Source organism: Lytechinus variegatus, chromosome 2, assembly GCF_018143015.1.
Source record: "Lytechinus variegatus isolate NC3 chromosome 2, Lvar_3.0, whole genome shotgun sequence".
In the NCBI taxonomy this organism is placed as follows: Eukaryota; Metazoa; Echinodermata; class Echinoidea; order Temnopleuroida; family Toxopneustidae; genus Lytechinus; species Lytechinus variegatus.
This window is the reverse complement of record NC_054741.1, coordinates 60,512,252-60,535,972: the sequence shown is the minus strand read 5'-3', so window position 1 is coordinate 60,535,972 and position 23,721 is coordinate 60,512,252. Positions and strand designations below refer to the sequence as shown.

The 23,721-nt window shown below is 36.1% G+C and overlaps 1 protein-coding gene across 2 annotated transcripts in view; it reads right to left on the bottom strand.

Annotated features, from left to right (window-relative positions):
* The window catches only part of LOC121408525 (adhesion G protein-coupled receptor E3-like), a 30,763-nt gene extending 7,273 nt beyond the window's left edge, over window positions 1-23,490 (bottom strand). Inside the window, exons 1-16 of one of the 2 annotated variants that reach the window (XM_041600011.1) lie at window positions 23,007-23,490; window positions 21,578-21,629; window positions 18,893-19,210; window positions 16,557-17,008; window positions 16,309-16,347; window positions 15,334-15,427; window positions 14,783-14,899; window positions 10,648-10,868; window positions 8,785-8,840; window positions 7,243-7,360; window positions 6,386-6,480; window positions 3,914-4,022; window positions 2,865-3,018; window positions 1,818-1,884; window positions 855-921; window positions 160-248 (exon numbers count right to left, since the gene is read on the bottom strand). In XM_041600011.1, coding sequence (XP_041455945.1) covers window positions 160-248; window positions 855-921; window positions 1,818-1,884; window positions 2,865-3,018; window positions 3,914-4,022; window positions 6,386-6,480; window positions 7,243-7,360; window positions 8,785-8,840; window positions 10,648-10,868; window positions 14,783-14,899; window positions 15,334-15,427; window positions 16,309-16,347; window positions 16,557-17,008; window positions 18,893-19,210; window positions 21,578-21,629; window positions 23,007-23,066 — 2,108 coding nt within the window. In that variant the 5' untranslated portion in view covers window positions 23,067-23,490. The remainder of the gene's footprint in view (window positions 1-159; window positions 249-854; window positions 922-1,817; window positions 1,885-2,864; window positions 3,019-3,913; window positions 4,023-6,385; window positions 6,481-7,242; window positions 7,361-8,784; window positions 8,841-10,647; window positions 10,869-14,782; window positions 14,900-15,333; window positions 15,428-16,308; window positions 16,348-16,556; window positions 17,009-18,892; window positions 19,211-21,577; window positions 21,630-23,006) is intronic. The other variant, XM_041600012.1, reaches the window with a different exon arrangement.
* Window positions 23,491-23,721: the final 231 nt, after the last annotated feature.

The following is a 23,721-nucleotide window of genomic DNA, read 5'->3' as shown; positions in this document are numbered from 1 at the left end:
CCATCAAAATTAGAGTGACCTACTAAATATTACATGAAAAGACAACAATATCTTAATCATATTTACGTGCAATATCTTCATAACATTCGTCTGTAAGAAAACAAGCATAATCAAGACAAAATTCATTTTTTTTAAATCTTAAGATCAATTTGTTATTACCTGATTTGCTTGACATTATCGTTGTCAAGTTGTCCTCGAGATGCAGAGACTACGGTCTTAACAACCATTGCGAGAATAACGACGTTGACCTAGCATAACAATAGTTAATTGTCCAGCATGAATTTACATGACACGTATATATAAAGCATATTAATTAAGTAGGCGGACGGCACTCAGTTTCGACTGATCTATTCCTTCTCATTCATAAGTTTGAAATCATAAAAAAAAACAGACGAGCATTTGGAAAGGTGTTGACGATGAGACACGCCGGGAACGGTTTTATGACACATTTTTGCATTCGAATCGCAGTGCACGGACATTCAAAGCAGAAATGGTGACAGTACATATACCCTGCCGTACTCCTCATTTGATAACTTATTTTATTTGCAAATTATCTGAATATCATGGGTTTTGATGGCAAAATATTACAGGGTATAATTAACCTTTGTCACCAGTGGAATACCAAGGGAGTAGAAGAAAAACAGGATATGAACTGTGGATAAAGTTTAGGAAATTATATTGATATCAAAGTTTTACGAAGGAAATTTAGGAATTGATATTGGGAAATGCTCGAGTCTTGTATACAGGTTACTCCCGGTGGAGTCACACAACATGCAGGATAAATTGTCACTGCTTTTCATTAGAGCAATACTGACGATAAGGATGTATAATTCACACCAAAGCATGTTTCTTACCAATACGATTGCAAAAGCCGGTCCGCCAAATGCCCACATTGTTCCATCTGATGGATTCAGCCAGCAACTGTATTTTGAATTGGAAAGATAAAGTCACATCAGCGAAACCGACTCCAAACCGACAGAACTGATGTTATGCCATTGGGAATAACATACTATCTTTGATTGGTCTGGCATGGGCTTCAATGATGTGATTGTAGAAAATTAGTTAGTTCTAGGATTCAAATTTGTAATTATGTCAAATCATTACCCCCCCACAAGCCCTGTGAACCCCCCCCCCCCAATGTCATTCGTATATCCATGTATGAGAAATGTGGTTGAGACTGTAAGTAATTCATATCTATAAACCACCACTTACCATTGTACATCAAATCGAGATAAATTTCCGGCATAATGAGATTAATGAATGCGAGTGTTAATCAGTCTGCAGGCACAAATCTTGATTGAAACTTTGATCAACAAGTGTGTCTCCACGCAAAGACCATCACATTCAAAACTTGCTGATTCAATTCGAGGGCCTTCAGTACACAAGGCATGAGTAGGCTGCATATTCAGACCGTTATCTCGAGTGAAGGGTTTGCACAGCAGACTTAATAACGAACTAGTTTAGGTTGTTGGTTGGCCTGGCTACCATCTAAACTCAAAACAGGTAAGCCTCCGGGAGTCAGGGAATTGACAAACCAAACATACTAATGAGTAAAAAGGCTTCAAATGTACACCAAAACGGTAACGGTTGCAGATGATAATGATAGTAAATCTTAGACTGATACAAAAAGTGGATTGAAAGAAACTGAAATATACCAGGCTCATTTTTAACTCGGTGTCAGCTCACGAAACATATTTTTATAATCGTGGTTGGTTTGCATTCATGTTAAAAAATGTTTGACTTCATTGGAAAGATTTTGATTTTGAAATTTATAGTATCATAACAATGTGTATAGCAAAGTGCCTATATTTACTCACCTACGCCCATATCCATAACTTTCATGTTTCAGACCTCCAGTAATACTGATAATTATTGCCGGGCATCCTTTGACATAATTAAGAAAATATTACACAAAAAGGTCGAATATAGTGACAATAGATGCAAACATATTAATTTCTTTATTTTAAGATATTTTTTTTTCATATTAGATAAAACTTGATCTGTAAAACTTGTTCTTATCGTTTTCGATGGTACATTGATCAGTTAAAATGATGATCAGGGATACAGAAAAATCCCTCTTTTTTAATATAACTCAAATCAATTCTGGATATGTAAAGCGACTGTTTAACATAAAAGTATACAATCAAGAAGTTCCTGAAAGATGGATTAACAGAAAAAAAATATTCATGCAGTTTCACACTTCTAAAGTAGTAAGAATACACGAGGTTACTGTAACCATGGATAGTTCTGATAATGTTGATGGCGATGTGTGATGCCATCAGATCATTGGAAAAATGAAAAAGGATTTGAAAAAAAAAATGATTAGAATTATGTCCTCTTTTACTCGTATATATACAAAATCTAGATATTATGCACATGATGAAATTTTGTTCCGAATTGTGTCATGACATTTGGCTATATTTGGCAACAGTAGGAATCTAATGGACAAACTTTCGCAAACTTTTAACGGACACAAAAAAATAAGATTAGATTGTTAGAATAAATCTGTTTGTGATGTTATGTGTAATAGCTATGACACATGTATACCCTGTGGAATAGTTTCACATCATGTTTCAAGAAAAATAGATGTCACTTGCCCCTGTGAACGTGATCAATATAACTATGTAAGGCCTACTGTTCATATAATCCGACCAGAGGTAGCATAAAGAAATATCCGTTAAAAACACATTTTTTTACAACTAGCCAGTAAGTCTGCAGGAATATTTTGTCTAAAATCTGCAAAAAACAAAGGAGCATTTTGGCATTATGTCCAACATTACACAATTAATCCAAATTGCGGCATCAACATAGCCTCAAATGGAATAGGTTCCACGATCATTTCATCCTTGATATCATCAACTTACCCCATCCTAAGATTCCATAAAGCCAAGTTCGAGGATTCCCAGAGTCAAATACTTTGATGATCTGACGGTAGAGATGCACGCCCTCAACGAGCATCCAAAACATAACCGCGAGGGAAAAGTAGTGCAGGACGAAGGCGAACGCCTTGCACATGGACTACGTAAAAATATGCAAAGTGAAATGAAAAAGGGTAATGTCATAGTATGGATCCTACTCTTTTATGAAATTACAAAGAACGGTTACACACGGATATATAGAATATCACCATGTGAATGTGCCAAAGAGTGGACGCTAAACGTCAGTTACAAAATATATGAAGATGCATGACTTATAATACATGGATCGTACTCTCTATTTAGAATTCTGATTCGATTTGTTGGTATCGTGTTACAGCTTCTCAGCAAATAAATATTATATATACTCAACAAGCCATCGGTGACAAGACATAATTATGCTCCTGCGACTCTTTGCTCAGGTATTAATATCCTAGAGGACATGCGGTTAGAGGTATGATTGCAATAGAGTTTTGGGGACTAGAATAATGTAAAGATTATGATTAGGGTTTATTTAGTTTTTATGTTTGGCTTAACGCTTGTCATAAAACCCAACCATCAGGACTCCCTTACACATCGTTTAGCAACTGATCGTGGAGGAGAAGATTGATTACAACTCGCAAAATATTTACAGTCTAGTTCTTACGATCGGGGGATCACACATACCGCCTACGCAAAAAAAGGTTTTTAACCAGCGTATACCCACTTACGTAGGCTAAGGATAGCTGTTTTCTTAATCCCAATTCTTGATATAAGAAATACCTTTTGTTAGCAACAAAAAAATTATTCATAAATCAGAATTTTGAACTTGTACATTTTTCTATTCACAATGTGCAGGCTACAAATTATGATCTGAATTTTTTCATGAGTCGGTGAGGTTCTTTCGAGTCCTGTTGCCGTTACGTAACGTGCATGTTGGGTATACAGTACAGACTTCGAAAATGAAAGCAATGAAAGGTTGTCAAGAAAATAAATAAATCGAAATGGACAGGACTCACCTTAATTTCAATTGGTTTGTATGTGACTGAAAAGAAGGCGATGTCAAAGAATAGAATGGCAATCATCAGGTTGACATGGATTATCACACGGTCAGCAGTCAACGATCGTCTATGAATAGGTGAAAATTGATTCATTCAAATAATTCATTGTCAAACACGTTTTGAATGTAGTATTTAGTATGCTTTTAGACGAGTTAAAACGTATGATTATTGATTATACATTCCGGATAATGAAACAAGCAATTCTGAAAACAAATACTTGATAATGATAATGAAAAAAAGGTGGAACGCCGCTGACAGTGTCGCCTGTATTACGCGATTTGATATCTATTCAGTGCTGACTTTGAAAACATCTCTTAAATATATTCACAAAAGAAAGCACTATACTCTGTCCATTGACCCAAAATGGCCTCTGACCATGATCATGTGACCTAAAACGTGTGCAAAACAATCATTCATACTTGATTAGCCTTAATCTGTTTCATGAACAAGATCCATAAACTTTCTAAGTTATGATGTCAATTCCAAAAATACTCCAACATGGCCAAAGTTCATTGACCCTAAGTGACCTCTGACCTTGGTCATGTGACCTGAAACTCAACCAAGATATTAAAAAAATACTTGATTACCTTTATGTGCAAGTTTCATGAAATAGGTCCATATACTTTTTAAGTTATGATGGCATCTCAAAAACTTAACCTAAGGTTAAGATTTCAACGTTGACGACGCTGCCATCGCCGCGCAGCGTCGTCGGCGCGCCGCCAATAGCCGTTGGCGCGCCGCCTATAGCCTAGCTCTGCTATGCAGGAGATACAAAAATATTATTTAAAGTGGTGCATCACGAGTTTCACTTGGTCTTTACCCACTTTGTCAACTTGCCACCTGACCCATTAACCATTTTGTCGAATTTCTAATAATGCTACTGTACATCGGCCATTTCTCCTAATATCCATTTTACCATTTATTCTATTTGATTTGATACACTATTAATGAACCGAACTTTCATTTAAAAAGAGTACAACAAATATACGAATTGGAAAGTAGAGCATCTGCTCATTTAAATAAATTTTTTTTTAGCCCAAGTGATAATGGACACAAACGACAATTGGACCTGATTGATAGTAGACCATGCGGGTTGAGCCATGGTGGTTTTAAACCATGGAGAAAAAAAAAACGATCTTGGAATTACACCATCAGATCATGGATAGATCATGATAGCTCTATGATCAGATATAATGGTGACACGACTTTGCTTCTGGAAGAACAGTTGCTTCGGGCTTAATTTCGTCTAAGATGTAGGGTTAGGGTTATAATAGGGTTTTATGTTAGGTTTAGGGTAGGGTATAGTGTTAAACCCAGGGTTGAAGATGGTCATTCAATTAGTGTGTGGAATTTAGAGCGGAGCTAATATTGTTGCCGGAGTAAATATCATGGAACCGGTATAATAAACCAGTATACAAACCGGTGTATCGTTGTAGTACTGTTCAGGAGACCAAGAAAAGGAAAACATGAAGTATTGAGTTTTTTTTACTATGTATATAGCTGTATGTCACCCTATATGTCACCCTGTAAGTCCTCCTCTAATTTTATCAAAACAGTTATTAAATCGGCACCGTTGTCATATATTCATGTTCTCAATCGCGTATTTAATGATAAACATGACAAAAATCACGTTTTTATTTATAAACGCTCAATACAAAGTGTAATAAATCTCTTATTCAAATCCTATTTTGTAATTACAATTAATTTTAAAACTGATTAAAAGTTTGCTCTCTTTTCTGATAGTCATATTTCAGTATTTTTGTCAATTTTTTAGCCCTCCATATGTATTATAATGAATCAAACAAAACTTATTTTGCGAATACATAAATATGAAATGAGTTTTAAACTCAACAATTCACAACGCATCATTTTTCTATCCTTTTCTTTTATGTAAGTAAAGGCTGGAGTGTCATTCATTTAGAAAAAAAAGTGTTAAATGAATCATGCGTGTATACTTTTAAGCAATAAATAAATATATGGGCAAAACATGATACTTCTTTGAAAAGGAAGCAATTTTTTTTGTAATTCATCTTTTATGCAAATAGTTGTTGCTTAATCAAAGTAAAAAAAAAGATACAAACAAAAATGATTCAACTTATGGGCCGATATTCTCAAGTCGGGTTTAACTTAAGCCACGGTCTAACTCTGTGCTAAAATTATGTGGAGCCAAATATTAAAAAATTCTGCTTACATTGTATATTTTTTATGTTTTCGATTTTGTTTCCTTTTGCTTTCATTATGAAGAAAAGTACTTCAAAATACTTCAGTTATCACTCCCAGAAAATTTGGGCGTCATATGAATAAATAAATTGAATGTGTACTCTAAAAGATTTGTACCCCGACTGGCTCTCCATAGTTAAACCACAACTTTAAACCAGGGTTTAATTTAAACCCTAGTTCAGAATACGGGCCATTACAGCTACATGTAACCTGAGAACGAAGAGTGTAATGAGACTGATACTGAGTGACGTCACAGAGAGTCCAAGACCACTCCAGGTGATAATATTACTGATCATATCTACTTCCTGCAAATTTGGTTAAACATTAAAAAGATATGTATTTCAATGTTTCCGTGATATGCATCTTTGCCTCATTATCATGGAAACTATTTGTTTCCTAATAAAAATAACAACCCAACATTCTTGGAAAACAGATAAATCGGGATGTCGTGATAGTGTGCAATATCTTGCAAATGTCAGAGCCGAAGTTGTGCTCATAAAAAAGAAAAGTACGTGGTGGCAAACAATGGATTATTGTCAGCATTATTGATATTATTATCATTATCATCCTCGACATTATTATCGTCATTCTTATTATTTCAAACTGCTTTCTACCCCAGTTTTTCAAGTTTTCTGGAAGGGCAGACTGAGAGGATCTGGGATATTGGCCAATATATAATTACCTTTAAGAAATATTTTCGAGGGAAGGATTGATAAATGTTGACCGAATTCGAAATTGGAAACCTTTTTTTTCTTAAAATTATTATAATTACCATCATGAATATTTTTAATACCATTGCTTGTCAGATTTTAGGGGAGGATAATGTCGACCAGTGTGGGAATCAATAACTATTTTTCATTTGTTTTTGTCCTGGTTCGATTTCAAGGGACGAAAATTTGACCAATTCTACTCCCATGTGGTCTACCTTTAATTTCTGAGCCCCCTCGCGGGCCACAAAATCTATGACAAGTCACCTGGGATCCGTCAATGTCTTGGACGATTGCTCTTGTAAAAATGAATTTGTTTGAAAACCCAATCCCCAAAAGATAGATATATTCATATTTTACCGGATCATTAGGTAACAATCTCACGAGAATGGCAAAGCTGGTCATGTGATCACAATAACATGACGTCATTGTACCGTCGTTTCCAATTTCTCTTGTGCAGCCGGTGGTATTCCAGCTTCTGAAATGAAATAAAATCAGATGCTTTGATCATATCGACATTTTTGGGGGTACATTGATTGATTAAATCACAAGAAATGATCGTACTGACAATACACACATCTGGGACACTCTTCACTCCTTACTTTGGCAAAGTGTCGCATACATTCGTAATTCCGAAACTTCGTTATTCCGAAGGTTCGGATATTCCGAAGGTTCGTTATTCCGAAGGTTCGTAATTCTGAAGGTTTGTTAGTCCGAAAACGAAATGAGGTTCGTAATTCCGAAGGTTCGTTAGTCCGAAAACAAAGTGAGGTTCGTAATTTCTAAGGTTCGTTAATCCGAAAACGAAATGAGGTTCGTAATTCCGAAGGTTCGTTAATCCGAAAACGAAATGAGGTTCGTAATTCCGAAGGTTCGTTAGTCCAAAAACGTAATGATTAACGAACCTTATTTCGTTTTCGGACTAACGAACCTTATTTCGTTTTCGGACTAACGAACCTTCGGAATATCGAACCTTATTTCGTTTTCGGATTGTCGAACCTTCAGAATAACGCCACAAATGTTCGGATTAATGAACCATTTTATGTTTTCGGATTAACGAACATCGAGGTATAGGCAATTTACGTGTTTCGGAATAAAGAACCTTCGGAATTACGAAGTGTAACCGTTTACTATATCTTCAATTCCCACTCTCCATCCAGGGCCCCGTCTAACAAAGAGTTACGATTGACCCGATCAATCGTAACTCTATGGAAAGCCATCAGTGTCATAATATTTTCTACAGGAAATGTGCAACATGTCCTTTGTAAACACAGAGAAGCACAATGAATTTTTAAGACATTGATGAATGCATGAATATACATCATAGCTACAAAAATATTTTGAACAAACATGCATAATAGATGTTGACATTGCTGGCCGTCCATAGTTGCGATCGATGCGTTCAATCGCAACTCTTTGTCGGGGCACAGGTGTTTATGTGTACCCGGTTGCGAGGATATCAATGAATGCTCGAACACCTGAACAGGGTAGCCATGCTGTATTAACCGCTAAATGTTGCATATTGTTGTTATCATTAGAATTTTGAAAGTGAAAACAACTAAAAATTGTGTTATTTTTTAACTTAAATCATGGACCGTTCGAGATGGAACCATATTTAAATGGAAGCAGATACAACGATAATCAATGGAGTTGATATACAAAAGTCATTGGACATCGGGTGTGAAGGAGACACAAAAATACACGATGGAGCAAATTTACGCAAGCTATTTAACTGAAAAGATAAACAAAATAATTACGGCTAATTATGATTCAAAGAGATTAATCAACGGCAAATGCGCAATAAGAATGAAAATACATTCAAAATTCAAAACGTGAAGTTATGATTCTACGTATAAAAATTCAATAGCTATTGCGATGACATTACATAGGCCTACAAATTACCTGGTCTGTTCATGAAAGAAGCGACAGGATGGGGAAGAGAACTCATGAGTTAGCATCTATACAGTGAAATGTGAAGAAGAAAAATGCCCATAAAGAATTAACGTTTGGAATTAAGACGGTCGGAATTCAATACAGCAATTGCCTATAAAAAGCTCATTTGTTGACTATAAAGAGATGGCAACTTAAAACAAGTGGAATTAATGCCTCTTGCCGTCTCACCTGCATCACGCGGTTCAATATAGCAGCAGTGCTGACTTTGCATACTACTCTGACTCGCACAAGATGTTCAGTGATACATGGTTACTCTTATGTCCTCTTTTTATGAACTAGACCAATAAACTTACAGAGATATGATGGTTATTCAACAAAAAACCCCAACATGGCCAAAGTTCATTGACCTTACATGACCTTTGACCTTGATCATGTGACCTGAAACTGGAACAGGATGTTCAGTGATACTTGATTACTCTTATGTACAAGTTTCATGAATCAGATCCATAAACTTTTAAAGTTATGATGGTAATTCAACAGATACACCCAATTCGGCTAAAGTTCATTGACCTTTGACCTTGGACATGTGACCTGAAACGCGCACAGGATGTTCAGTGATACTTGATTACTCTAATGTCCAAGTTTAACGAACTAGACCAATAAACTTTCAAAGTTATGATGGTAATTCAACAGATACCCCCGATTCGGCCAAAGTTCATTGACCCTAAATGACCTTTGACCTTAATCATGAGACCTGAAACTTGCACAAAATGTTCAGTGATGCTTGATTACTATTATGTCCAAGTTTCATGAATCAGATCCATAAACTTTCAAAGTTATGATGGGAATTCAACAGATATCCCCAATTCGGCCAAAGTTCATTGACCCTAAATGACCTTTGACCTTGATCATGTGACCTGAAACTTGCACAAAATGTTCAGTGATGCTTGATTACTATTATGTCCAAGTTTCATGAATCAGATCCATAAACTTTCAAAGTTATGATGGGAATTCAACAGATATCCCCAATTCGTCCAAAGTTCATTGACCCTAAATGACCTTTGACCTTGGTCATGTGACGTGAAACTCATGCAGGATGTTTATTGATACTTGATTAACCTTATGTCCAAGTTTCATGAACTAGGTCCATATATTTTCTAAGTTATGATGACATTTCAAAAACTTAACCTCAGGTTAAGATTTCGATGTTGATTCCTCCAACATGGTCTAAGTTCATTGACCCTAAATGACCTTTGACCTTGGTCATGTGACATGAAACTCTAATAGGATGTTCAGTAATACTTGATTAACCTTATGGCCAAGTTTTATTAACTAGGTCCATATACTTTCTAAGTTATGATGTCATTTCAAAAACTTAACCTCAGGTTAAGATTTGATGTTGACGCCGCCGCCGCCGCCGCCGCCACCGCCGCCGCCGTCGCCGTCGGAAAAGCGGCGCCTATAGTCTCACTTTGCTTTGCAGGTGAGACAAAAAGGAATAGTAAATAAATCATAGTATGTTTTTCTTCACAAATTTGTATGAGAAATGGTATACATCATTTTGACGGGTTTTTTTTAATCTAATATAATATTTGCGGCACTACATATTTATTATCATAGTAAAACGGAAATAATCAAAAATTGAATAAAATAGATTCATCGATTCGAAGGAGACGCAATGTAACACCGGTCAAGCGAATATTTTTCCAAACTACCCGATGATGTACCGTTCATACCTCTTCATTATTTCTTATTCGTTTTCGTTGCAGATTTATCCAACGAAAGAAAGAAGGAAAAATGTTACAACGACATATTCTTTGCTTGCATAGCTTTTTTAATAATAACAGATCGTAGAATAATCGTGATACTCACTATAGATTGTGTAAGGTTGAAACTAAAGGGAAGCGAGACCGACACATTACCAATGAATACAGCTGCCGTTATGATATTACTCGCAACTCGTAGAATAGTATCAGTACTGGCATTGATGGTGGCATCCTTTGAGATGATATTGTTGTAGAGTTCAGCAAGATGCGAGGATGAAGCAATGCCTAATATGACAGGAACAGGCCTCTCCGCAGTTTCATTTTGGCCTATATACATTGCATGGTAAGATAACCAATAACAATTATTCAAAAATAACAATAAAAAAGAGAGAATTTTAATGCCCGATTGGATTTTTGATACATTTCTACGCTCTGATGGACTGGAATGAAAATTAAAAGCAACTTATTTGATATAAAAGGAACCTTTGTTGGGTGTAAAATACCGAGTAAAATTTCACCCATAATTGGGGAGAAAGGGAACATGCATGTTTGTTGGGTATTTTTTTTTAACCCCATATTGGGCTATTTCAACGCAACACTGTGTAAAATTCTTTATTTGATTATATCAACATCTCTTTACCCATCCAACATCGATGTTACCATTTTACCCAATAATGGGTTAACCATTTTTTAAAGAATTTGATGAAATTCCAAGCACCATATCCGTCATTTTATTTAATTTACCACACAACGTGATGAAATACATCGGATCTGCTAAAAAATAAATTCTCTCGCATCGTAGTCCTTCCCAGAGGCCGCGGAGCGAAAGTGTGCCGAAAGTGTGTGTGGGAAGAAGAAGGGAGTGTGTGTGTGAGGGTGTGCGTGGGTGGGTATGTGTATATTGTGTGTGTGTGGGGGGTTACTACGTCAAAAAAGGCAAAGTCATAACGGCATTTTTTTAATGGCGCAAAAACGAAGTAGAGCGCATTAAATAAAGATATGGGGGATGATAGAATTTAGGCAGATCGGAATTTTCAAAAATAGTGGAAGGTGAAAAAATGTCTGATGAAAATTTAAAAAAATGATATGGAAAATTTTTGGATTAAGACTATTTGAGGGGGAAAACTTTTACTTTTCTTCATTTCTTAAAAAAAAAAACAAGACGTACGGTCACCTCCCCTGCTCCATCACCTCAGTTGTCCGCACCTGTGCGTGGATGAAGGCTAGAAAAGGTGCTTTAGTTGTTTGGGAATGATTAAATTCACTGGTGTTTATGTGGAACCTAGGGTTGGTAATTGGAAATGGAGGATGGAGATGAAGGTCACGCCTAATTACAAATATTCAATATACTTGATTAATCTGTTGTGTGAAATAACAATTGGATGCACAATATTGTGATAATTCTAATAGATAAAAAAAGGAGTCATACTTAATCGCAGAAATTAATTTCGTTTTGCAATTAAGGGCAGCCAACCTTGAATATAGATGGACAAGACAAGGTTGATAAGGTTTACCAGCCACCAAAAAGACTTAATTTTGTAACAGACTAGATAACTAAAACAGACACACGCGATATATACCCTTTTCAGTCAGATGGCATATAATGTAATATTATTCTCCTCTCACAAAGCCAGGAATTCAAGTTTCAATATATTTTTTGTCTTTGACTAGGGGAACTCAACTTATGATGGGGTTCATCCGCTAGTCATTTAGTCAAAATGGACATTATTTACAGCAATCATGGGTCGCCGGTCATAATCAAAGAAGAGGGTCGTTCGTCAAAATAGTGTAAGAGGGTCGCAAGTCATAATAGTAAAAGAGGGTCGCCAGGCATAAAAAGATATTAAGAGGGTCGCCAGTCATGATAGGATGGTCGCCTGTCATAAAATAAACGAGTGTCGGCAGTAGGAGGGTCGCTAGTCATAAAATAAACGAGTGTCGGCAGTAGAAGGATAGTCTACAAATGTAGACCCACATCTGCAGTGTGTGTACCTCAGCTGATTCAACAAGTCTGCATAGTAGACTAGGTCTACTGAGGCTGCTTCGCTCGCCCTTTCAGGCTGGTTCAAGTTAAAGTTTATTTATTCAAAACCAAAAACATCACATCATAATCAAAATAGATGTACATACAACGTAAATGACTACATGAACATACATCAATCAGACTATAGCATATATACGAATTGGTTTTAGGACCCCTTTAAAAGCAAAGCTTGTGAGTAGGGCCCTGGAATACTTATGATTATTAACATAAAACACAGGATATACTAATCTACAAGATACAGAGACAGAGAAAAAAATGTATAATAAGGTTATGCTAAATATAGAATGGAAAACACTATTACAAACACACATATATACACAAACCCACACACACACAACCACATCCACCCACAAATATACATGTTAAACATAGAGTCTGAGTAGGTCATCAACTTAAATGCAAATACATTAACTTAAACACTTGTTGAAGGAAAATAATCACAATCTGTCAAGAAAATAAGTTTTGGATAATCTTTTGAACATGAAAAGAGTTTTACTATTTTTTATATCAACAGGTAAATTGTTCCACTCTTTAATACATGATATATGAAAGGAGGTCAGAGTGACATTTGTTCTCGCAAATGGCTGACGAATCAGATCCTTTTGACGTGTATTATAATTATGTATTTTTGTATTTATGTAATTCTGAAGAAATAATTTTTTTAAGGTACATTCTTGGGCCATTGACTGTAGTTTGAACATGAACAATGCACAATTAAACGACACAAGTTTACTAAGTGGTAGCATTTTTAGACGAAGAAATATGGAGTACTTGGATGTCTATAATTAGAATTTGTTATCAGTCGTATTGCCCTTTTCTGCAATAATCTCAATTTATCAAGATAAGACTTGGAAGTGTTTCCCCAGGGACATTACAATATGTCAAATAAGGTAGAACAATACTATTGTATATTGTTTTGAGTATCATTTCAGGTAAAATTGATTTTAACCTATAAATAACGCCTACACTGCGAGACACCTTTGTGCAGACAGCATCTAGATGATTTTTCCAGGATAGGTGCTCATCGATGTATAACCCAAGAAACAAAATATTTGCACTTGGTTCAACATCATGACCACCTATATGAAAACAAGTTATACGCCCTGGTAGCTTTTTACCCTTAGAGCGGAAAATTATGCATTTGGTTTTTGAATATTCAACAATAGCTTATTACAACAAAACCATGAATACAGCTTCTTGATTTCTTGATTTGCAACCAGTAACAAATTTTCTATTGACTTATCAGATAGCATCAGACTGGTATCATCGGCAAACAGGGAGTATGAGAATAAAGTTGATGAATGTATTATATCGTTTATATATATCAGAAACAACAGGGGACCAAGAACCAGTAGCAGATCCCACCTCACGAGCCATTAGCAGACTAGAAGAAGTAGGGTCGCTAGTCATAAAATAAACGAGTATCGGCAGTAGAGGGATGGTCGCTAGTCATGAGTGTCGGCAGTAGGATGGTCGCTATATAGTCATAAAATAAACGAGTGTCGGCAGTCATAATGAGGAAAGAGGGTCACTGGTCATGAAAGTAGAAGAGGGTCTCGAGTAATATGGTCGCTAGTCATAATATCTAGTATAGAAGAATGTCCCCAATCATAAAAGTGCCCTGAACGTTTCCTCCCCCCCAATTCTTCACCACTCCATATTATCAATCTGTCTTCCTCATGGTATTCTTTCTCCTCTCCTCTTCTTTCTTTCTTTCTTATTTTATCAGTAATTTTATTTCTTACATAATCATATTTTGTATTCATTACATTAATACATTACTTTTAGTCAGGTGCCAGGATCATAAAAAGCTATGCTTCTCCGTTTTCATTTCTGCTTTATCTTCAAACCATACATCTAAAAAAAACTTTTTAAATTCAAACGTCAATTTTTGAATTTTGAGTAAGTAAAAAAAAAAGACATCTCTCTAAGTTTTTATGTATTAATTTATGATCGTTATAAATAATTGATTTGTATATCTGAAATTAGATGAGGAAGGTATAGAATGCATCTAATTCTTAATAAATTCTTTAATTATGCATGAATTAAAAAAATTTCCCCCTCATGGAGGTCTTTTGTAATGTTATTGATCCTTTGTCAATCGTTATTTGTAATTGTCTTACAATTTTCTGTCATTTTCTATGTTGAAAATTGAGAAAGGATGCAATAAAATAGACCTAAATCTGGACCAGCCTACCTTCGAAAATGTCGCAGAAATAATTTGAAGGCCAAAAATATTGGTTACCGTCCTCGTCGGTTTTCCTCCATCCAGTCGAACACAAATCCTGAAGAATGGATCGGTATACGTAAATATCTAGTGAGCGATATAAGAAATAGAAGAAATACATGTGCATGTCTTGACTATCATGCGCTATATAAATGGCAAATAATATTATTATCATTATGTATAGCAGGGTCCGAGGAACGGTTTTTAAAGTGGGGGGACTGACCAAACAGAAAATCACAAGCATAATGGTCATTTTACGTTTTCGAACACGGTTTTGGAAAAAAGTGGGGGGGGGGGCATGGTATAAGTCCTATGAGGCGTTGTATGATTATATAGGCCTAGATGACATGTTTATTAGACTTTGATGTTAGGTTTATCATTCATAAAAAGTGAATAGACCTGGCAAACATAAAAATTTACAATTTTCTATTCCCCATTATAATTTTTTATAGATATATATTTGTATGACCCCATTATAATCTTAGCATTGAAGTGTGGAAATACTCAGCAATTGAACTTACTATCAATTTCGATTGATTGCCCGTTGCTGAGATTCGTGGCAATTCCAAAGATTCTCTGCTCCAAGATTTCGGGGTAGAATAGGAGTTCAAGACCCTAAGTTGAAAAAAATGTAGTTATTGTCAGTGGTGAAAATGTTTGTTTTGCTGGTTTGCTGGTTGATTCACCAATGCAATTACTATACAGTCCGTAAATACATGGAGCTATCTCCATGGTAAACAAGGGGGGGGGTGTAATATGACATTTTTGTGCTGATAACGGGCTGATAACCCCTTTATTTTGCTCGACATTTTCATGCTGGATGATGGCACCACCCCATCGGCCAATATGTCATTAGGCCCGGGAATTATATGAAAAAAAATGTTTAAACCACTGTTTTCGACTAGCCGTATGGCTGCCGTAGAGCAAATGTGACCGAGGTATTAAAATACTCGAGTCTTGGTGGATCAATCTATTGAAAATCTTAATTCACAAGGTTTAAAACTTAATGTCAGTCTCAATCTAATTTGGAGTGGTACCCACCACTATCTGAGATTAACTTCCAATTTTAAGCAATTATGAGCGTTGATATTGATTCAAGTAGACTAATAAACCTTCGATATCCCAGGGGGGTGTTTCATAAAGCTGTTCGTAAGATACGAATGACTTTACGAACGACTGGCGATCCTTTCTTGTGCTATGCGATATCCCTATGTCATTGAGTTATATCAGATTCTGTTAAAACTATTTTACAAATATTTTGTAACTTGTAATTGATTTGTAATCATTGTTATCACATTTCATTTGTTTTTGTCTATATTTATAATGTATGTTTGATTTGTATTTGCTTGTAATGTTGATAATGGAAATGAAAAATAAACTTGAAACTTGAAACCTAAGAACATGTTCCAGTTGTGCGTAAAGTCGTTCTTAATTTTACGAACATCTTTATGAAACACCCACCAGGCTGATTTAAGGTCAAGTACTACTGAACTCACACTTGAGTTTACTGAAATCTCACGGCTGACCTTGAACCGCTGTCATGCAATTAATAGAAAAAAAAGAAGGAATACTGTTGATTTTTTTTCGTGAAACAGGACTCTTCAAAAATTCAAAGCTATTTATTATTCTTCACCAGATTTCGATAACAAATCACTGTCTTGCTTCTTTTCTTTATCATAATCATTCAGTTAATGTTACCTTTTTAACTATAATCTTAAAACAAGCTGACAAATTAAAAAGTTACCTTCGGGATCGAAGTGCGATTAGACATTGGTACAGAAGGTGATGACTGTAGAATAGATGGAGAGACGGAGGATGGAGAGGTTGTAAGATCCCCCGTTGTGGTATCACTTGTTACGGATGGGATCAAGTCGCGATCAGACCAAGGACTTACAGTGATACCTCCTTGATCAGACGTTGGTATAGCATGTATAGATTGCGACGGAGCTAGAGTGGAGACGGGGGAATGGGAGGTCGACTCTGTGAGATCATCCGTTGTGTCTACACCGTTGGTGGTTGTATAAATGTAAGCGCAAGGAATTGAGGACAGGATTGATGTGTTAGTTGCAAACGGGAGCTGATGCTCCGACATAACTCGGAAAGAACTGCATTCGTTATTCCCCGAACCAAAGCGGTACACTGAGTGATAAAAATGACCGTCGTATCGCTCTTGGAACGTACTGACTCCTTGCATTCCTGGGTTTAAACAAAACAGCTTGTCGTCAATATGAAAATTCATCTTTCAATTGTCCAAAAAAAAAGAGATTTTTTTTACTGAAATGATCGTATAGTTCTGTGTAGATCTCAATATCAGAGACCTTCATTTATTTATTTATTTATTCTTCTAGACTTCTTTATGCAGGGCATATAGCCCTTTCAATAACAAGTAGGCTTATTGTTCTTCCGAGGGGTACTGTCCGTACATATAAAAACATTAAAACACACAATAGATTACGAAGCAAAGCCTATAATAATACATGGCATATAAAACACAAATAAATTCGACTGTGGACATTTGGATGAAAGGCCTGCATAATTCATTAAAGACTTTATTAATTAGTGTCTGATATCCAATGTCTAGGCAACTTGGATTCATTCTAACATTAACTACTTCAAATGTTCAGGGGAGGGGACAAGATGGTAATACATGACTCATATCTCTAATACTGAGACTTTTCCTTTTTTCTTCCCCTTTCTCCCTTCGTTTTCTTCTTTTCTCCTGCTTTATTCATTGTTTTCAATTAAAAAATCACCTTTATCTTTCCCCCCAAACCAGCACTTCCTCTTAAAAAAAATCATACCCAGGGCCCTGGGTTGCCCCTTCCCCCTCCTTTGGTGGCAGCCTACAATAATGTGATCATTTCATTATTTATTGGTCGCCCAACAAACCACCATAAAAGAAGACAGTGTAACATATTACACAGCGGATGGGATATTCATGAATACAATGGGAAAGCTTAAATAAGACCATGGACCTATAGTAGGTCCACGATAAGACTAACCAAGCAATCAAAATGTTGAAGAAAAAAAAATCCCGTGATATTTTATTAACAGGTAGATTAAAATTTGTTACAATGCCGTCATGAATACAGAATGGGCGAACTGATTATGGCATTTTCCCACATTATCTTTCAAATGAAATTATATTCGTTAAAATTTCCCATATGAAAAATGAGTATGCAAGATTGGCTCCACATTAGATGTGTCATAATTATCATCATTAGCGAGGTTTCGCAATACCTAAGCACTATACAGACGCTTTCTGGAACGTAGATAATCTATTACTAAATGCCTTTCATGACAATGAAGTCTTTGTCGAGGGTCAGTGACTCGAAAAACAGCAGTTTCCTCTGTGACTTTTTGGACAAACGTAATTTTCGTCAGCTCTGAAAAGTCGGAGAAAGTGCTGTTCCGCTCCGATTCACCCATTTTCGACAAAGAACCCAGGTTTTCGTTGTGACTTGACTTGCATTTTCAATGCGTTAGTTCTTTCGCCGCGTGCTTGGGTTGATTCCGCGTCGAGTGCGAAAACTCCCTATTGTTTGACCCATTCGCCAATGAGAAACATAACAAGAACCCAATTAGTTGCCTACTTTGGAGGAATCCATGACATTTGCTCCGGCGACTATTGCTCCGCTGTCAATTCAACACACTTATGGAATGAACAACTTCAACCCTGAATTTAAGCTCTATACCCTATCCTAAACCTAACATAAATCCCCATTGCAGCCCTATTCCTGTTTGTGGTAACTCCCGTAGGATCTCGGCAGGACAGCATTTTGCTGGTAAACGCCAAGCTGCCATATAACCAATTACCTATGAAATATTTTACGTCTAGGTTAATCAGTCATAATGGCTGACGTTATAGACGACAGATATCACTCTTGGGCCTTTCTATTTAAGTGGAGACAATGGCAGATGTGGAATTCGAACTCACAACCTTCCGATTATGAGTCCAATGCTCTAACCACTGGACCACACGACCCGTGTTGACGAAATGAAGTCCGGAGCAATAATTGTCACCGGAGCATATGTCTTGTCACCCTCACTTTGGAGGTATGGGAGGATTTTATACATTACCCGTGTATCGTACGGTTACGACCGCGAGAATATAGCGAAGTCCGGCTGGCACGAAGGAATCCATACCTGGTTGAATTCCTAAGCAATGTAGAGTAGAGAAGTGGGCAATGAGGAAATAGCCTACACCCTCACAGGTGGGAACGTCACCGCAATTAACGATACTGTTCGTTGCTTCGGTGGCGTCCACGGTCGATATGTCTTTCCCTCCATATCCGTCATCTGATGTGACTGTCACCGAAGCCGAGTTTATCTCGATGGAGCCCAGAGAACCCGATGTACACTCGGGAAATATTTGTGGACATTCATCAGCGGAGAAATCTTTGTAGAGCAAATCAAGCCATACACATTATCACCAAAAAATTGATAATACAATATATGTACGACGATAGACATCAGCCCCTTTTACACCTACAAGGATGCAACACGGATCACGGACCTCAGTCCGCGGTGGTCCGCGAGTTGCCACATTATATTTCTAGCGTTGCCGGAGTGAATACGAATTTCACTACACAGATATATCTTATACAAACACACACTGGCCAAATATTTATTATTACTCCTGTTTACTAAGGGTAATTGGTAGTAAAGAACGTTGACACTATTTTAGCCTCGAAAGCCTCGGTAGCTGTATAAACCCTCGTTCAATGACAGTAATTAGCAACCCGGGGGGCCACTTCCATTCACGAGTGGATACCATGCGCGACCATGGGGTCTCGAAAAGCACCCTAAACACGTAATTTCCATATTCTGAAAATGCACCCCTTAACAAGTATTGGCGTGTGAAACCCTACCCTTAACAAGTATTGGAAACAAAACGATACTCTTGGCAAATATTCCCTGAAATGAACCCCTAACCAAGTACAGAAATGTTTTATTGTTACGGGTCCTTCGGTCGTCGGCTTTACCTTATTTGGTTTAGTACGACCCCACCTACACCTCGCGCAAATTGGACTCTAAACACGTAGTGTTGGGGAAAAAAGGACATCCTTTATAAAACATTTTTATTTTGTTTTATCATCCCCGCAAATTCGACCCTAAACACGTAATTTTCCTAGCGAAATAGATACCCTTTTTTCATTATTTTTGTGTTTTTGACACCCTTATCACGTTACGTACGTAACGTGCCCTATCGTGAAAAAGACATCCTTTTTACGTGTTTTTTTGGTCGCGCATGGTATCCACTCGTCAATGTAAGTGGCCCCCCCCCGCGGGATTAGCAATCAAATTTTAAAGGGATGGTCCGGGCTGAAAATATTTATATCTTAATACATAGAGTAGAATTCACTGAACAAAATGCCAAAAGATTTATCAAAATCGGATAACAAATAATAAAGGTATTGAAGTTTAAAGTTTACCAATATTTTGTGAAAACAGTCGTCATGAATATTCATTAGGTGGGCTGATGATGTCACATCTCCACTTTCCGCTTTCTTATGTTATTACATAAAATCATTATGTTTTCATTACATTCATACTTGTGTGAATAATATGTCTCCCTTGAGATAAAATAAGTTGCAGCAATAAATATATGATGCACTAAATCAGTTGTCAATCCAATTTTTTTAGTTCTTGGAGGAAAAAATTTGAATAAACCTAATCTCATATAATAAAATACAAAAGAACAAGTGGAGATGTGACATCATAAGCCCACCTAATGAATATTCATGACGACTGTTTTCACAAAATATTGCTCAACTTTAAAATTCAATAACTTTGTTATTTGTTATCCGATTTTAATGAAATCTTCGGCATTTTGCTCAGTGAATACTCTATTTATTAAGCTGTAAAACTTTCCGCCCGGACCATCCCTTTAATTGGAATGTAATGGAAGAACATTACAGTGAGTAAATATGTAATAATGTGTAAATGATATGTCAGTGCCTTCAGAACTTTACGAAACATTTTTATTGAATGGTGCATTTCACAAGGATCACATAGCATTGGCAAATGAACTTTGGTATTCACGAAATAAGTGCTTCGCTCATTTTTTCTTTAATTTTCAACATTGCTTTGCTAAGGACAGTTCTTTATGAATATTAAAAAGAAACACATATTTAGCGAACCAGTGAGTATCTAAATCCATTTCATGTTGACAAGTATCAACTCGTTGGTATATTAGAGTCATCGTCGAAAATAAAAGAATGTACCATTATCTTTAAGCAGACTTTTTTTTTATTTTTTATTTTTTGCTTGTCAAATTTTTCTCTGGTACGAAATCCTTTATTTGTGGTTGAAGATCTTTTTTTTTCGCTTGTCAAATTTTTTAGCGGACGAAATATCCTCCAAAAAATTTGCCCCCTTTTGGAAAATCCTGGGTACACCGCTGCCTAAAGATAATGCTACATTCTTTTAATGTCGACAATGACTCTAATATACCAACGAGTTGATACTTGTCATCAGGAAATGGATTTAGATACTCACTGGTTCGCTAAATATATGTTTCCGCCCATGTCAGTCTTATCTTACCCCCTATTCTCCTGACTCCCCTGAACATAGATGTACTGCTGAGAGCCACACGGTAAAGTTAAAGTACTGCACTAAAAATTATAATCCATGTTTACTCATGCTTTAAAGTTCAATTCAATAAATTCAAGAAATTTGCTCAAACAACAGACTGACCACGGTTGACCATTAATTCATTACAACATCCTCAACTTTAGACGTACTATATGTTATTGAACATACCTTCTAATATCGCCTGTGTGCATAAGGGATATCCATAAATGGAAGGAAGTATCTGAATTAGACAAGAAAAAGAAAACATTCGTTCTGATATAAGACATGTAAGAGAAAAGAATGCTGCTTGAGCCGTGTAATAAAATCCCATTCTACTTGATCACACGAAAACCATTTCCTTCAATGGGTATATTATTTGATAATAGCTTCAAGGTCAAGTCCACCTCAGAAAATATTGTTGATTTGAATCGATAGAGAAAAATCAAACAAACATAACGCTGCAAATTTCATCAAAATCGGATGTAAAATAAGAAAGTTATGACATTTTTAAATTTCGCTTATTTTCACAAAACAGTTAAACGCACAACTCAGCGATATGCAAATTAGAGAGTCGATGATGTCCATCACTCACTATTTCTTTTGTTTTTATTGTTTGAATTATACAATATTTCAATTTTTACAGATATGAAAATAAGAACCAACTTGACTTAACCATAAACTGTTAAAATAATGGTAATTCTACATGTCCAGGGAGTAATAAAATTTTGTTTCACATGACAATGAGGAGAAAATTAAAAATGTTCATATTTCATGCAATAAAATACAAAAAATAGTGAGTGGGTGACGTCATCAGTCTGACAATTTGCATACCATTCAGGATGTGTATATAACTGTTTTTGTGAAATTAAGCAAAACTTTAAAATGTCATAAATTTCTCATTTTACATTCGATGTTGATGAAATTTTCAGTGTATTGCTAGTTGGATTTTTCTCCTTTTATTCAAATTAACTGTTTGGTGGGGTAGACTTGTCCTTTAAATGGGTACTCCAGGCTCAATCTAATATAATTTTAACAGAATAATACAGCAAATACTGAAACATTCAATCCAAAACGGACAGGTATTACAAAGTTATGACAGTTTAACATTTGCATTATTTCGGTGCACGATCACAAAAACGTCATGAACATCAACAATTTTCTGCTCGCATTATTTGATTAGGGCGATATGTATCCCATTCTTGAATTCCTACAGTCTTTGATCTGTCTCCCTTTTCTGTGCTTTTCTGCACTCGCATTTTTTTTCAATAAAAGTTGTTTAGTTAGATGGCTAATCCTGTTCAAGATTTTAGAAAGTGGTTAGAATATCCAAATTTTAGGTCTAAATCGCCCAAACTTTTCAGCTCGCATTTAGAGTAACAGCAACAATCCTCTCCATAATGGTCGGATTCGCATTAATTTGATTATTAAAATACACAACTCATGTTCTTTATTTAAAAACGTGCTTAAACCGTTCATTTTTCAGATTGAAATAAAAAAAAAATCAAATCCGCTAACATCATGAACATTTTTGAATTATAATTATTTATCATATGAAAATAACTAAATTCACTATTCACTATATTCTCAAAACACCGACAACATTAATAAATTTACTTACCAGAGACAGAACTCTGCAGAACGCAAAGAACCTGAATAGACATAGGAAATTCTCAGCCATGATGATGATAACATATCACAAATCACTGCCTAAAGATGTCCCTCTCAATGCTAATAGGGCTGTAGTCTAAAGACTTACTTTTTCAAAGATAAATATTCAATATTCTGTCGATCAATTTGTTTTATTCAGATTGCAGTTATGTCATAGCGTCAATGAATAGGCGACAATGAGAAACAACGCCTTAAAAATGCGATAACACTATTCCCTTTCCTTGCTGAATTGACACGTTGGTCAGCTATGAAGATCTCCATTCCTGTGATATTGTAATTAAACGCGGGAAAGTCCTATAGAGATGAAGCTGTGAATTACAAAAAAATATCAAGTTGATAATTTGCATTCTCTGCTGGGAGATTATACAATGTGTCCCACAAAAAGGGAACCAGTCTGAGGGGGATTAATAGCAGTATCAAGATTATCTTTTGATTTAAATGTTGGAAGTCGTAGCAAGTGTGACCATTGGTGGCGGAAGCCAAAAAATTAAGGGGGTGTCCACCTGAAATTTTGGGATGGACATAGGTAAAAAATTGGACAAGCGCCCCCCAAAAACCAAAATTTAAGGAGTTGCTAACCAAAAAATTTTGACAAGCAAAAGGGGGGGGGACAACACACGTTTCAGGGGGGTCCACGTGAATTTAGGGGGGACGCAGGAAAAAAA